Below are 14373 nucleotides of genomic sequence, written 5' to 3' on the forward strand. Positions count from 1 at the left end.
GCAACTCTTTTTACTAAATATTTGTGCGCTTGTTTGCTTTTACATTGCCGGTTGCTATCTCATTTCGCCACTTAATTTTAGTAGTTAATGTGAAATTAAGGCGCAATGTGTTAAATTTCTTGAACCCCGTGTTATTAGAATATTTGCTTGTCACTAAAAGTTTCCGTAGTGAGGGCATACTTACAGCGCGCCGGAAGAAAACATGCCCAACTTGTAGAGTCGTGCTAAACAAAGTAAACACATTAAGCAGTGATTTGTTCAAATTTATTTACTTAACAAACTGATTCGCTTGAATTAGCCACACGTAACTCACCTATTCAACGTGTAAATATTAACAATACTTAATTTAATTTATATTATTTGCGTATTACGTTGGATCAAGTACATTTACGTAGAAATTAAATAAGATGACGTCGCCAAAAGATGTGCGAAAACGTAAGGTGAGTAAACGTGTAAATGCTGTGTTTTTAATTTTTTAAGTACTGTAAGTAGCTAGTTTTAAATTCTTATAAGCAGTATGAGGTGAAGTGTAGGACAAGCAGGTTTTACCGGCTTAGCTTTCTATGGTATGGAATAAACTATATATTAGAAAGCTTTATACCTTCAGTCGTCGTTATTTCTTTGGTGTCGAGAGCAAACAGAAGTTCTTTTCTGAACAGCACCATATATTATATCTAATAAACATACAAGCTGCTGATAAAACAGAAATAAATTGGCGATGCTTTTGTTGTAAAGTTGGCCAATTAACTTAATTTAAAATATATTGTGTAGTTCATTTGTTTTCTAATACATGTAATGATTAAGATTCATGTGTATATGTGTGTTTTGTTGAACGATGCTGTTAAGTAATTATCTACTACATAGTTCTATCGTAACATGTAGCTACAAGCTATTTAGTGTTAGATCAAAGTTTAATTTTCTATATATAAAATTGCACATTTGATGCCAAGTTTAATGACATTATTATAGTGCGTTTAAAACTATGTTGAACATTAAAAAAGAAAATACACGAAATAGTGACGTCAGGTTTTCTGTTGTGGTCAGCGTTTATTTATGGTGAATAGATACCTAAATTATGTTTTTTGTTTGGGTCACTTGTTTCTAATATTTAAACGCTACTCTTTCCGGTTGAATAGTTTACATTCAATGAATATATAAAATAAAAAAAAAAAAAACAAATTTTCTTATAAATTTCTCATTGATTAAAATTCACAATTATAAATGTCTAAGAACTGATACAAATTTAATATATTTTGCTTTTAAAATATTGATTATTGTCTTTATTGTTCAGCAATGCAATATTAATAAGTCCAGATAAGAAAATATACATTTACAAGGTTCTTCAAAATGATGAGACAAGTTGTGCGAAATTCACTTAGCTATTTCATAACAATTATTATTTCTATTGTCATAGTTTTTCTGATAGTGGCACACTCTGAACTGATAAGAGTAAAATGTCTACCGTCGAGCATTAAGTGTAATGCATTTTTATTGTAAAATTATTGAATTTGCTGGTCTTAGATAAGATAATAATCTATGCAAGTTTTTAAAATGATAAGCGAAAGCTTTTAAGTGAATTAATTTGCAAGTCATAATGTGCACCGTAACTAATAAAATCAACTTCAAAATTATATATTATTACTTTTATAAAAATACAATTTAAAATTTAATTTTATTAATGCAAAAATATTGTTTTGAAAATATAACAAACTTACGCATATAACAAAAAAAAAGTTAGTAAATAATTTTAGTTAAATATTCCGATTATATATTTATATAATTTAGTTTTAGAATTTCTGGTATTTTTCCACCGTCAAAATTTTACGATATGAGGTTAGTCAAATCTCCTTATCGCATACGTGCTCCAGTGCTCAGCTGTTTTTCGACAACATTTGCGCTTATTTTTCACACCGTCTTTCTGCTACGACAACAAAGAATTTTTGACATTTCAGCATTTGCCGCATTTACAACAATTGTATTTCATTCAGTAATTCACAAAGTCGAATTTAATATTTATACAGCCGTTTGGCTTAATTTAGGTTTATTTAGAACTTAAAGCACAAAAACACGTACTAAATGTAGTACAATGATGTTTGAATACCAATTGGTAAGTTAACGCAATATACGTAACTTTTATTCACATGGGTTTTCAGGAAACATCAAAGGCACATTTATTTATAAAAATTATTATTTTTTAACAGTTGAACACAAACGATGACCAAGCGGGTGGCGCTGCTACCATTAGACGCAAATCTGGCAGTCCAAACGGTGGTGGCTCGAAGGGTTTACCCAGGGGATTAAAGTTTTCATTTCTCTGCCTTTTGCTGTCTGCTGTATGTCTGCTGATCCTTTTTGGTAAATATTTTTTCAAATATTTTTATTGGAAAGTTACAAATTATAATAATTATACCTGCAGGTGTTTACGTGGACTCCACCAGTCCATTTTTGGTACGCTTGGCATCGAAATTAGGTTATACACGCAATCAGTTTGCAGTTATCATTGACGCTGGTTCGACTGGTAGTCGCGTTTTGGCATACAAATTTGATCGAAGCTTTATTGGTAAATAAATCTAATCTCAACGGTAAATTTAAAAATATTTTATTTTTTTTTGTTTTATAATTTTTAAGACAACAAGCTGGTCTTGTCCGAGGAGCTTTTCAAAGAACGCAAACCGGGACTCTCATCGTTCGCGGAAAATCCCTCACAAGGCGCACATTCCATTAAATTGCTACTCGATGACGCTAAAGCGTTTGTGCCCAAAGAAAAGTGGTCGACAACACCTTTAGTGCTCAAAGCAACAGCCGGCTTGCGGTTATTACCACAACACAAGGCCGAAAATCTGTTAAATGCCGTGCGTGAACTTTTCGAAAAGTCGGGTTTTAGCGTTGACCCAGACGCCGTAGAGATTATGGATGGTACGGATGAAGGCATATTTTCATGGTTTACCGTTAACTTCTTGCTTGGGCGCCTATCCAAAATAAATCAAGCTGCAGCCTTGGATTTGGGTGGCGGTAGTACACAAGTCACTTTTGCACCGACTGATCCCGATCAGTTGCCGCTTTACCAGAAATATATGCACGAAGTGAATACCTTAAATCGACAAATTGCCGTGTTTACACACAGTTACTTAGGGTTGGGTTTGATGGCGGCGCGTCACTCAGTATTTACAAAAGGTTACAGTAAAGATGAGAATGTTGTGGAATCTGTATGCGTTAATTCGATAATTAATAATCGCACATGGGTTTACTCGAATGTGGAATATAAAGTGAGGTAAGGATAATGCAAATTATAGATTTTAGTTTACTTTTTTCATTGACAATTTGTTTTTACTTTACAGTGGCAAACCAAATCCGAAATCTACAGCCGAAGAGCCAGTCGTAGACTTTGAACAATGTTTAGAGGCAGTTAAAACTCAAGTGTTGCCACTAGTTAAACCGAAACCTTTCACCTTGAAGCAGCATACAGTGGCTGCTTTCAGTTATTATTTCGAACGCGCCATAGAATCTGGTCTCATTGATCCCTTCGAAGGCGGCGAGATTACGGTGTCTGCTTATCGCAAGAAAGCGGAAGAAATATGCAGCATTGCGAATGACGAACAGCCTTTTATGTGCTTCGATTTGACTTTTATTTCGGTGTTGTTGCGTGAGGGATATGGTTTGGGAGATAGTAAGAAAATAAAGGTAAATCACTAATTGAAATTTTTCTTTTAATTTTTATATAATATTTTTTTTTTTAATTTTTATATACTTTTATTTTTTAATTTTTATATATTGTTTTCTTTTAAATAATTTTTTTTTTCAAATTTTTAAATAATAATGTTTTTGTCTTTATTCTGCAGCTTTACAAAAAAATCGATGGACATGAAATTTCATGGGCTCTAGGCTGCGCATACAATGTTTTGACCAGCGATGACAAATACAATTCCTAAAATCTATAAAAACAATAATGAAAATATCACAAACACATCCAACAATATACATATAGAAGTGTGTATATAATAATAGTGAATTAGTAGTGTAAAAAAATTGAAAAGTGCTTTGTAGTATGTAACTAAAAACTCCATATTTCTAAAGCCAGTGCAGTGCGGTATGTGAAAATAAACTAGGCTAAATCTGGGCAATCACGAATTAGCGCTAATAACCTTGTTAGAACTAAATGCCATAGTGCCTTAGTAAACTAAAAAAATGTTTTCACTTTGATTTCAATTGAAAAATCTCAACGTAGATTAGTAGTGTAATGTGACTTTAAATGATATTTTGTGTATACTAAGGATGTGTTTGTTTGGCAATACAAATATATTTTATTCCTTTATATACCGTTAAACACTATGTGTTGGTATTGAGTCAATTAATTTTTATTTTATTTTTTTTGTTTAGGTTTGCAACATAAATGTCATAATGTACCATGTATATATAAAATAAATAAGATTTTTTAACTTATGTGATTGCATTGGAATTAGTATATTGTTTGGATCGTGTAAATGTATTCATAATTGAGGGCAATTTAATATAATGCTGTACTGTACTTTATTAAATAATTATAAATAAATTAATAAACAACTATAATTAACATTTCTGTGAAATTTTTATTTGATTTTTTTGTTGTGAAATAACACTTCGTTTATTATGACATGCAATGTGTAAAGCAATTGTGAATCATTGAAATGCGCCTTCAGTAAAAACAAAAATAAATAACTCTTTGCGTGTTTTCATTATATATTTACTTTATTGTTGTACATTTGATGGCTTTTTAAAATATATGTCTTTAATTCTGTTGTCTTATTTGTATTTCTTGACTATTTCATAAACTAACGGTGCTTAAGTGTAAACAAACATTTCAAAATTTATCTTTGCTACGGTCCATCTATTTAAATATAATTAAAGCAATTTGAGTTTACATTTTCTCTACACCAGGCTTAACAAAAACAAAAACAAAGAATACAATATTAAAGCAATTACAACTTTATTTTCAATCACTTATTATTTGTAGTTGTGCAAAACTGAATATGCTTTGGGCTTGCATGGAATCATTTATTTCACTTCACATCCTCGTTTAGGGTTTTGACAATATTTGCGGTTTTATACCCAAACGATCGATCACATATTGCGGCATACAAAGTGTGGGATTAATCGCTTTGAGTCCATCAAAGCCCAATATCGAAAGTGCACCTATGCCGAAGAGTGTATGAAATATATCCGGCAAATTGCCAGTGCGATCGGCAAAACCACCAGTTTCGTTGTCTTGGCATGTTAGTATGAATTGCTTGAGTTTCTCAGCGCTAATCCAATGCAGACGTCCCATAATTGTTAATGAAGAGAGCACCCACCATGAGTAGCAGACGTCGGGCAGTTTTTCTGGTCGTCCATTCAGGCCACCTGAGGTGAGTTGACGTTCACATAGCCACCAACCCAACTTGTCAATATCGAGTAGGTGTAAACTTTGTGTCAGCGAAAGAAAGCCCACACAACAGTAGATGAGACCGGCATGCGATTCGGCACCCGGTTTGGAACCAAAGCCACCATCCGTTTGATTACAACATGACATTACGAATTTTATTGCACGTTCCACATTAATAGTGCCCTCCATACGTCCCAATAGCGTCAGTATGGCCACGGCACAAAAGCTAAAACGCGTATCCACCTCACCCCATTTGTCACCGAAAAAGCTGCCATCGAATTGTTGTAAACCACTTACGTAGCGCACAACTGCCTCACAATCTATTTCATTTAAAGCATCATAAATGCATAGTATTTGTATGGCAGAAAGTGTGTACAATATATGGGGGTCGTGACCTTCACATGGCGCAAAGCCGCCTGTAACTGGACATTGGCAGCGTCGTATGAAATCTATTATCGATGTACGATCCAGACGATCCAGCTGGTTCATGATATCTAATGCTGTGACACCCCAATATATACCCGACATGCGTAGAAATTCAGTCATGCAGTATTCGTAATCGTCCTGATCTTTTCCATGATTCTCAATGTACTCAACATGTTTCCAAAAGTGTAAATCCGTGTTCTTCTCATTATTTGCATCCGCATTGCTGGGTTTTGCAAAACTTGTGAAATCCATTTTGGCGACTTTTCCTTGCCACTTAGTTGACTAAACGCCCCAATATTAACTTTAGCTATACGTATCTACAATAAAGCACTGATTAATTTTAATTAATTTTGCTGTAATAGTGTGTTGTTGTTGTTTAATTGTAGAAGTACAAATAAAATGAAACAAGTTCAAAATAATTATTTGTTAAGAATGTCAGCTGAATGGATGGAGCGATTAATGTCATTGGAGTACTGAGCTGTTTGCAAATATTTTCAACGCCTTTACAATTTATGGCAAATGAAGTTTATTTTATAATATCGTAAATAGCAATTTTATATTTATAAATATAACCCAAAGTTGCTTAGTGAAACACAGGGACTCAATCAAATCAGAGTAAAGCTTAAAAATATATGTAACTCATAAAAATAATATTATTCTTATCATGTGCTTAATATCATAAAGTTTATTACTCTTATTAATGTATTAAAGAATTCATAATTATGAAAATGAGTTAAAATATATACATTACATAGTTTTCTGCAAACTTTCCGATATTTTTGCTATCAACAAAGTTTAATTTCACTAGTAACAGCTGTTTATTGTTATCAACACAAAATTATCTACAATTACATACCACAAAGTGGTAAACGAACAGATCTCGTTCTGATCCACATTCCACAGTTTTCATGCTTTTATATTTCATTGTTTCTTTGTGATTGCTCATCGTTTTTTTCTTTATCGTCGTAGTCGTGATTCGTGGAAGTAGCGGAGTTGCAGCAGCAGCAGCAACGGTGGCAGAGAAGAATAGAAATTTAATATTCCACCCAAATTTCACACATTTTATTTGAATGCATTTAAAAGAACGTGTGAAATTCGAAGTGTAAACGTAAATCAGTTTGTAAATTTGCTATTAATTGTAGAAAAATAGAAAACGCAAATTGTGAAAAAGCGTGAAGGCATTGTGTAGTGGAAAATTTGCAACGCTGGCTGAAGCGAAAGAAATAGTGAAAAGACAACGAGGAACTGGAAGTTGTGGAAACAGCAACAGCGCTGCCATTGTCAGTACGCGTAATAGAAAGGGCGACGATATAGTCATTGGGAAGGTCTTTAAATTTGTTTGCATCGCGAAGAGCAGCAGGGAAAAGCACATTATAAAGCATAATAATTATTTAAAACTTACACATGGATTATTCATGAAAAAAGGGAAGCGGAACAGTGCGAGCAGCAGGAAAAGACGAAAGTGAAAGGCAAAGCAGAGCAACAGCAGTAGCAGACGGCCGTACAGCGTAAGCAGCGAGCAAAAGCAAAAAAAAAAAAAATAAGCAAAGTGACAGACTTCTTGAGCAAAAGACAAATTGCTGTGTTGCTATTTGAAGTTTTGAATGTTGTAAAAATTCTACGAGTTTCTACAAATTCCAACAACGTGGCAAATCTGTGTACTTTCGAAGGATATTGTTGGACACTGAAGCATACGATTTGCATCAAAATCAAGGTGTGAAATTGTTTACACACACCAGTCTAACAAAACGCCGCCAGCCAGAAATGTCCAATGGTGACGAAGTGCTAGACAACTGGGAGGAAATTGATGAAGCTGGTGTAAGTGAAACACGATTAAAATTTCTTTATTTTATTTATAATAATTTCATTAACTTTTAGTTGACAGATACATTGCAGAAGATACAACAAAAACAACAGGATACACCAGCGCAAAAAACCGATAGTGCCAAAAAGTGCTCAACCAATTTGCCAACAAATTCGTCAAGTTCAATAAATTCTTCACTTGCAGTGTTTTCCAATTCCACAACAAACACAGCTTCAACAACAGCTGAATCGAAACAATTTACGTTCTCCACAGCTGAGTTTCCAACACCTGCTGTCGCCGCAACCGTTCCGATGAAATTACTACAGCGCAACGCAAATAATACTGGTGGCAATGTACAGGCCGCACTCGGTGGCAGTACAACAGCTGCTGAACTAAAATCGCCACTCGATGACATGGCAGCTTCATTTCAGCCGGTGATGATGATGTTACATAAACCAGCCGATGAATTCCAGTCTCAGAATTATGCGACACCAACGAATTTGCAGACTGTGAAGATATTGCGTCGTCCCACGCAATCTATGGAGCCGCGTAATAACGGTATTAAGCCACGTCAGCCAATTAAAACGTTGCAACAACGTGAGCAGGAGTACGCAGAAGCCCGTTTACGCATTCTAGGATCTGCAAAAAATCCCGAGGATGATGTGGGGTGAGTGTAGCCTACGTCAAAACAAATATTGCAGTGTTAATTTGTTTTTTGTTGCTTTTGCAGCGCGTCAAACGCTACGAATAATGCGAGTGCAACAACAACCGCCACCGCCGTCAACACGACTGCAAGCACAAACAATGCGTACAAGGGAAACAACGCTTCCCCCAAGGTCAATCAGTCTGGCGGCAAAGGTGGAGGTGGCGGTGGTGGTGGTAATGGTTCGCCACTTAATATGTACAATAACTATTACAATCATCAGCAACAACAACAACAACATCAGCAGCAACAGCAACAAAATAACTACTATTATATGCAGCAACAGAAACAGCAACAGCAACAACAACAGATACCACCCGCTTATAACACCCGTTCAATGTCAGCGCTGCTGCCACTTCCGCTACCGACTACGCTACAGCATCAGCACCAACACCCGAAACCACAACTACAGAGCCAACATCAAACATGGTCACCTGTAGTCGGTGGCAGCGTGTCGTCATCGGCTTTAAGACAACAACAGCAAGAGAGCATTTTACGTTTGCCTCGTGGTCCTGATGGATCGAATGGTTTTCAGATGCGTCGGTAACGCGGTTAATTACAACGGAAGATTTTTAGTCAAACATCGCCGTGATCGTCATAAAAAAAACAAAAAAACAATTTTATCAATATGGCTTACTGCGTTCGTGCGTCTGTTAGCCATCTTCAGTTGTCTGCTACATATATATTACTCATTTAATTATTTCCCACATCGAACAGTCCCAACAATAACCCTTTCAAGTAATGTCACTCGCACCCATGAATGCATTTGCATGGAAAACTAAAAATCAACAACAAATGTCGCTTGTAAACCCTTATATCTAGTTATTGGATGCAATAAACAAAAATAATAATTTTCTCCACTCTAAATTTTAAACAATGGTAATAACAGTAATATTTCTTCGTACATTTGTTTGTAATAATACACTTTTATACATACGCATAATACATATATACACCACATGCTTATCCATTACTATCGAATCAGTTTGTAAATGTCTCCAAAGCAAAAGGCATAAGTTGGGTTTTTGTTTATAAAATGAAAGAGCAAACAAAAAAAAAAAAAAGAATGTCCGTAAAATTGCATGAACAATACTTATCAAAACCACTAAAAAGTCAAAAAATAAATTTAAAAATTAAAAATTAAAAACAAAAATACATTTATGTAAATTATGATTCTTTGAGATTTCCACTGTCTGGTGCTATTGCAAATTACATATGTATGTAAATGACGTATATGTGTATCATGTTCATTTGAATTAAAGAAAGGTATTTTGGAAAATAAAATGAAATATTTTTTATATTTTTCACTCTATGCTTAAAGGTTAAATGGTGTGAAATACGTATACAAAATTTTCAATTAATTTTCGACAGCCGTTATAGATATTGATCACAGTTATATAAGAAGAATTTGAATTTGAGAATCTGCGAAGAATTTTCATGTTATCCAGTAACACACAATACTACTATATCCGGTTATTTTCATCATAACGAATATCTCAAAAAACGACAAAGTGTTCTCTACTCTCGAAACGCGCAAAAATTGTGGATTTTTGATCTGATCTGATCATAATCCTCTCTCCAATAGTAAATACTGTTTGTTTGATCTTTAATCTTTCTATAATACATGTGCTATATTTCACAGCCGTGTGGATTCCGTAAGATGTAACTGACAACATCAGCTATTGACGGTCAGTGAACTTTCATTCTTTTCGACACTTCATCATATCTTCAACATTGTTAACCTTGCACTACTTCTATCGATCTCTCGTTGTTGTTGTTGTAGCGGCATAAAACATTCCCCAAATAATTTTGAGGAATGCTGCCGATTTGACAATCCTTGGCCGGATAAAAATCCGGGTCCGTTCCGGTTACGTAGAACCGACTGTCTCGTCATTGACAGCTGTGACTGAGTGCCAAGAGTACCTTCCTGAAATATGTACGTCGACAACTAACAGCACTAAACCGACCGGACTTCGGTTGCGACAGACTTTCGACAAGCACTGAACGCCATTCACAGTGGAGCTATTAACACCTTCACTAACGCCCTCCCTGTGAATGGCGTACTTTGAGATAAATCACCTCCTATTACAGACACCGAGCTCGCGTTGCCTTGCGAAACTATAGTGATCCTGGCGCAATTTCGTTATGGATATTGTACCAAGATACACTCCTACCTAAACAGACTGAACCCCGATATACCCAATATATGTCCAGTCACTGCATGACACCAACCACCTCTTTGCATGTCCTAGACGCCACTCATCCAACACCCATTTCCCTTTGGTATGATTCTGTTGAAACAGCTCCTTTCCTGGGCCTCCCGTTGGATGACCCCGATGACAATTGGATTAGGCTTATCGATTTATTCAGGTTTGGGTTGTTAACCTCAAAATAATTTGAAATTTCTCTGCAACTGGAAAAACAACAACAGCAAAATCGAAGTGTTATTCGTCAGTCAAACAGTTTAATGCTATAAGAAGACGGATTTAACAAAGCAAATAGGCGATCTTTGATAAAGAATAATTAAACAGTTTGTTGTCCCGGTCTTTTCTGGATAAACTGTGCCCCTTTTGAGATTTTTACTTTTATGAGGTAGTTAGTGGTTTATTAAAGTACCTTCGTACAATTAAGAGATATTTGAAGATCAATAAATAAACACAAAATGTTTATATATTTTGGTTCTATATATACATATGTATGTATGTACGTATTAATTTTCAAAACAAACATTTTATGTATATAAGAGCTCATGTAATGAATTATAAATTCGTATAAAAAGCCAAAATTTCGCGCTCATAAATATTTGTTAATTCAATATATTTCATTGGGGTATATGTATATATGTGTATAAAGGTACATATGTACTTCAGTATGTAGCTTTTGTGTTTACATATGTATGTTTGTTACACATGCTTGTCTGCATAATAAAAATTGGCAATGTTAGTAAACAAAAGAATTATGTACACTGCTCACGCGAGTGTATATAAATAAATTAAGATAAATATATGTATATACATATGGGATATATGGATATAGGATTGCAATGAGATTATGAATATGATGAGATTATGATTATTTTATTGATTTTTAATAAATTTTAAATTTATTAATTTTTTTTTTTAAATTAAATTTATTTTTTCTGATGTATGTATGTATATAACATATGTGTGAGGTTATGTATATATAATATACACAAATATTTAAAAATAGCTGAAGTCGACTTCGATTTTGGTTGATGTGGAGAATTAGAGTTTTGCCGTCTAATCCAATCGAGACTCGATTAAGAAAATGTACATATAAACATACATACATATTAATATGTAAAACAACAAATCGAAATCTAATCCACCTTATCGATATACCAAAATAACGTAAATATTTACGTGTAATACATAAGTAAGTAATTATGTATATACAAAAATCTCTTTCCGCGCTTATACATACAAACATACATATGTATGTAAGTTGTCATGATTGTGACTCTAGCATGCGCTTGTCAACAACCTGTTGTTTTGCGTCAAGCGCCACAGCACGCCAGTGCAATGCCACAAATATGACTCGAAAACATGCGCAACACAACAAACATACACACATACATACATATGTATCGAGATAATGTATTTTTGTCAATAGCAACGTTGCATGGCCCATTGCTACCCCCATTTAGCATGTAAGTTGATATTACAAGGTGTAGAGGTTATCAGCGCTTATCGGTGTTGTATTGGGGGCTCGATAGGAAAGTTTTGAAAAATAAGCTTTTTGAAAATACTAAATAGTGTTCATATTTGTTTTTCAAATTGTGTGGTTTAAGAAACCTGAACTCAATCGAATAATTCCAAAGAACGTAAATTAAGGCATACAAAGTAGCTGAGAGTTTTAAGGGGTTGCGTTTAGTTAGAATTAAAAAAAAAAAGGTTTTTTAAATTTCATTTTCGAAATGTAAACACCCTCAAATAGTAGTCCTCAAGTAGTATGCCGCACTTTAACCTTGCTTTTCTCAAAACTGTGTTTTGAAAGTCGGTAGTCAAAATTTTTCGGAAATTGTACTTTTTAAGTTTTACACTTGCTTCTGAACTTTATTTTCTAGCAATTCATCGAAGCTTTTTTATTACCGATAAAATTATTTTTTATACACAATTTAGGGCCAAAATTTTGGCAAAATATCGATTTTTTTTCGAAGCCAATATTTTGTAAAAAAAAGAAATCAATTCTTTTGCGCATTCCTTCGATTAAAATTTCAAGATGATAAATTACTTCAAGAACTCCGTTTGATTTTTTTAATTTCATATGATTTATTTCGGAGATATATTGGTTAAAGCAAAACGCCTTTTTTGGGAGGGGTTTCTGGAGATTTGCTGTAGCAGCTTCAAAAACTATTATTTTTACAAATAAAATTCAATACTCTTCAAATTTACCATAGTACCAAGTACAAATTCTTAGAATAATAAATTCAGAAGTTTTCTCAGGAAAAAAATTTTGAAAACCCAAATTTTTCAGAGATCTAGACTTACTAGGGTTACCTTAAGTCAACTATTTGATTTGATTGATTCGATCAAAAATTAGTTCTACTTTGGGGTCTAATATATGTCTAATACTTGATCGATGTTCCGGTTTCTTTATAGCTTCTCAAAATGTACTAACATTGTCCAAAAGTTTCAATCTGGATATATTTTACAATACACTCGATGAATTATTTAGTAGACAATTGGTTAAGGTTCAGAGATAACATCATCTATTAAGGGGTTATATTTGTTTCGAGGGTTCCAAATTTTTTTTTTGTTTTTGGTTAGGGGCCATCCATAAATTACGTCACACGAAGCAAAAGCTTTTGACCCCCCCTGCCCCTTGTCACACAATGTCACTTCTGAATGATACCCTGCCCCCCCTTCAAGGTGTGACGTAATTTATGGATGGCCCCTTATTAATTTCTACAACATCTCCAGAATATTGTCCTAAATTTTCAAGTCGGTCCGAATAATAGTTTCGAAAATACCGCCTTTGGAAGGTGTGTGCTCCAAGAAGAGGTATTATTGTTACTGAAAACTTTAGACGCGTTTTTCTCGGAACCGAGTTTTCAAAGTCGGTTGCCAAATGTTCTGAAAACTACTCAACCGATCTCGATGAAATTTTGCACAGGTGTTCGAGATACAATTTACTCGTGCTTGAACGAAGGATTATTTCTTTTTTCAATTACAACTATTTTAAAAAATTAAATTTCAAGCAAATTTGACTGACGTCTGATGTCTGCCAAAATTCCAATTTTTAATTTTTTTACCTTTCCTTCGTTCAAGCACGAGTTCATGGTCTTACATAAAACACTTATTTTTGTTTTTTTTTTCATTTTGGATGATCCTGTCAACGCGGACGCACCTTATTTCCGAGGGGTCACCGGAAATGATGTCACAATGAAGGAGTTTTAATGCTTTTCTTTTTTAATTTTAGAAATTATTCTTTAAATATGTATATATAAGACAGAAAAAAGTTTGAATTAAATAAATAATTATTTACATAGAAAAATATATTGAAAATAGGCCTTTTTACCAGACAAAACCCATGTAACCCCATAAAAAATTTAGGGTATATTTAAATCAATCGATAGGCGAGGTGTCAATCGTTCATACTTTGTTCGGGGTATGTTTCATGAATTCTATAGGCTTCTTGGTATCATCATTGAATATCGCATTCGTTCAGATTTTCTAGTAATGCTCTATATCAATGTTTCACCAAAACGTCTTCACCTTTTTCCAGCACATCTCCGCTTAAGGTGAGCGGAACTGATTCTCTTCTGAGAAATGTGAGTTGGACATACCTCAGTTTTAGGACGGTTCCTTGAGAAAATATTTGAAAATTTTACTCAGTCACGTGTCGATAGATAGATATAGGAAGAGGTATGCACTAAAAATTTTGGTCTATTGTACCCTCCCATGAAAGATATAACGAATTCATTAGTCTCAACACTCTGACAAAATACGGTATAGTCAGTTGTAAGTTCTGAGTTTTGAGCACTGATTTATTAAAAGATCGATAGAAGAGATGTTAGCA

General features: G+C 34.1%; 3 protein-coding genes across 5 annotated transcripts; 2 read left to right on the forward strand and 1 right to left on the reverse strand.

Annotated features, from left to right (window-relative positions):
* Positions 1-61: 61 nt before the first annotated feature.
* LOC105215914 (nucleoside diphosphate phosphatase ENTPD5) lies at positions 62-4583 on the forward strand. Of its 3 annotated transcripts, none has more exons than XM_011190104.3 (6): positions 62-440; positions 2202-2355; positions 2417-2560; positions 2629-3271; positions 3339-3681; positions 3840-4583. In XM_011190104.3, exons 1-6 carry the CDS (start codon positions 408-410, stop codon positions 3927-3929), a joined length of 1407 nt encoding a protein of 468 aa, XP_011188406.1. In that variant the 5' UTR covers positions 62-407; the 3' UTR covers positions 3930-4583. The 3 variants fall into 3 exon arrangements, with proteins under 3 accessions (XP_011188406.1, XP_054084240.1, XP_054084239.1); XM_054228265.1 differs by lacking the exon at positions 62-440 and adding an exon at positions 463-566; XM_054228264.1 differs by lacking the exon at positions 62-440 and adding an exon at positions 1950-2107.
* Positions 3939-6253, reverse strand: LOC105215915 (geranylgeranyl transferase type-2 subunit beta). The gene has a single exon (XM_011190105.3). The coding sequence runs from the start codon at positions 6074-6076 to the stop codon at positions 5054-5056; it is 1023 nt and encodes a 340-aa protein (XP_011188407.1). The 5' UTR covers positions 6077-6253; the 3' UTR covers positions 3939-5053.
* A 530-nt stretch (positions 6254-6783) lies between these two features.
* LOC105215916 (probable serine/threonine-protein kinase mps1) lies at positions 6784-8949 on the forward strand. The gene is made up of 4 exons (XM_054228269.1): positions 6784-6932; positions 7250-7642; positions 7703-8295; positions 8359-8949. Exons 2-4 carry the CDS (start codon positions 7589-7591, stop codon positions 8876-8878), a joined length of 1167 nt encoding a protein of 388 aa, XP_054084244.1. The 5' UTR covers positions 6784-6932; positions 7250-7588; the 3' UTR covers positions 8879-8949.
* Positions 8950-14373: the final 5424 nt, after the last annotated feature.

The sequence above is a fragment of the Zeugodacus cucurbitae genome, chromosome 3 (genome assembly GCF_028554725.1).
Source record: "Zeugodacus cucurbitae isolate PBARC_wt_2022May chromosome 3, idZeuCucr1.2, whole genome shotgun sequence".
Lineage (NCBI taxonomy): Eukaryota > Metazoa > Arthropoda > Insecta > Diptera > Tephritidae > Zeugodacus > Zeugodacus cucurbitae.

Coding starts and splice junctions, on each gene's coding strand:
- LOC105215914 (XM_011190104.3), top strand. CDS start 408: ATGACGTCGCCAAAAGATGTGCGAAAACGTAAG. Junction 441..2,201: donor AAGATGTGCGAAAACGTAAG/GTGAGTAAACGT, acceptor ATTTTTTAACAG/TTGAACACAAACGATGACCA. Junction 3,682..3,839: donor GAGATAGTAAGAAAATAAAG/GTAAATCACTAA, acceptor TTTATTCTGCAG/CTTTACAAAAAAATCGATGG.
- LOC105215915 (XM_011190105.3), bottom strand. CDS start 6,076: ATGGATTTCACAAGTTTTGCAAAACCCAGCAATGCGGATGCAAATAAT.
- LOC105215916 (XM_054228269.1), top strand. CDS start 7,589: ATGTCCAATGGTGACGAAGTGCTAGACAACTGGGAGGAAATTGATGAA. Junction 7,643..7,702: donor AGGAAATTGATGAAGCTGGT/GTAAGTGAAACA, acceptor ATTAACTTTTAG/TTGACAGATACATTGCAGAA. Junction 8,296..8,358: donor AATCCCGAGGATGATGTGGG/GTGAGTGTAGCC, acceptor TTGCTTTTGCAG/CGCGTCAAACGCTACGAATA.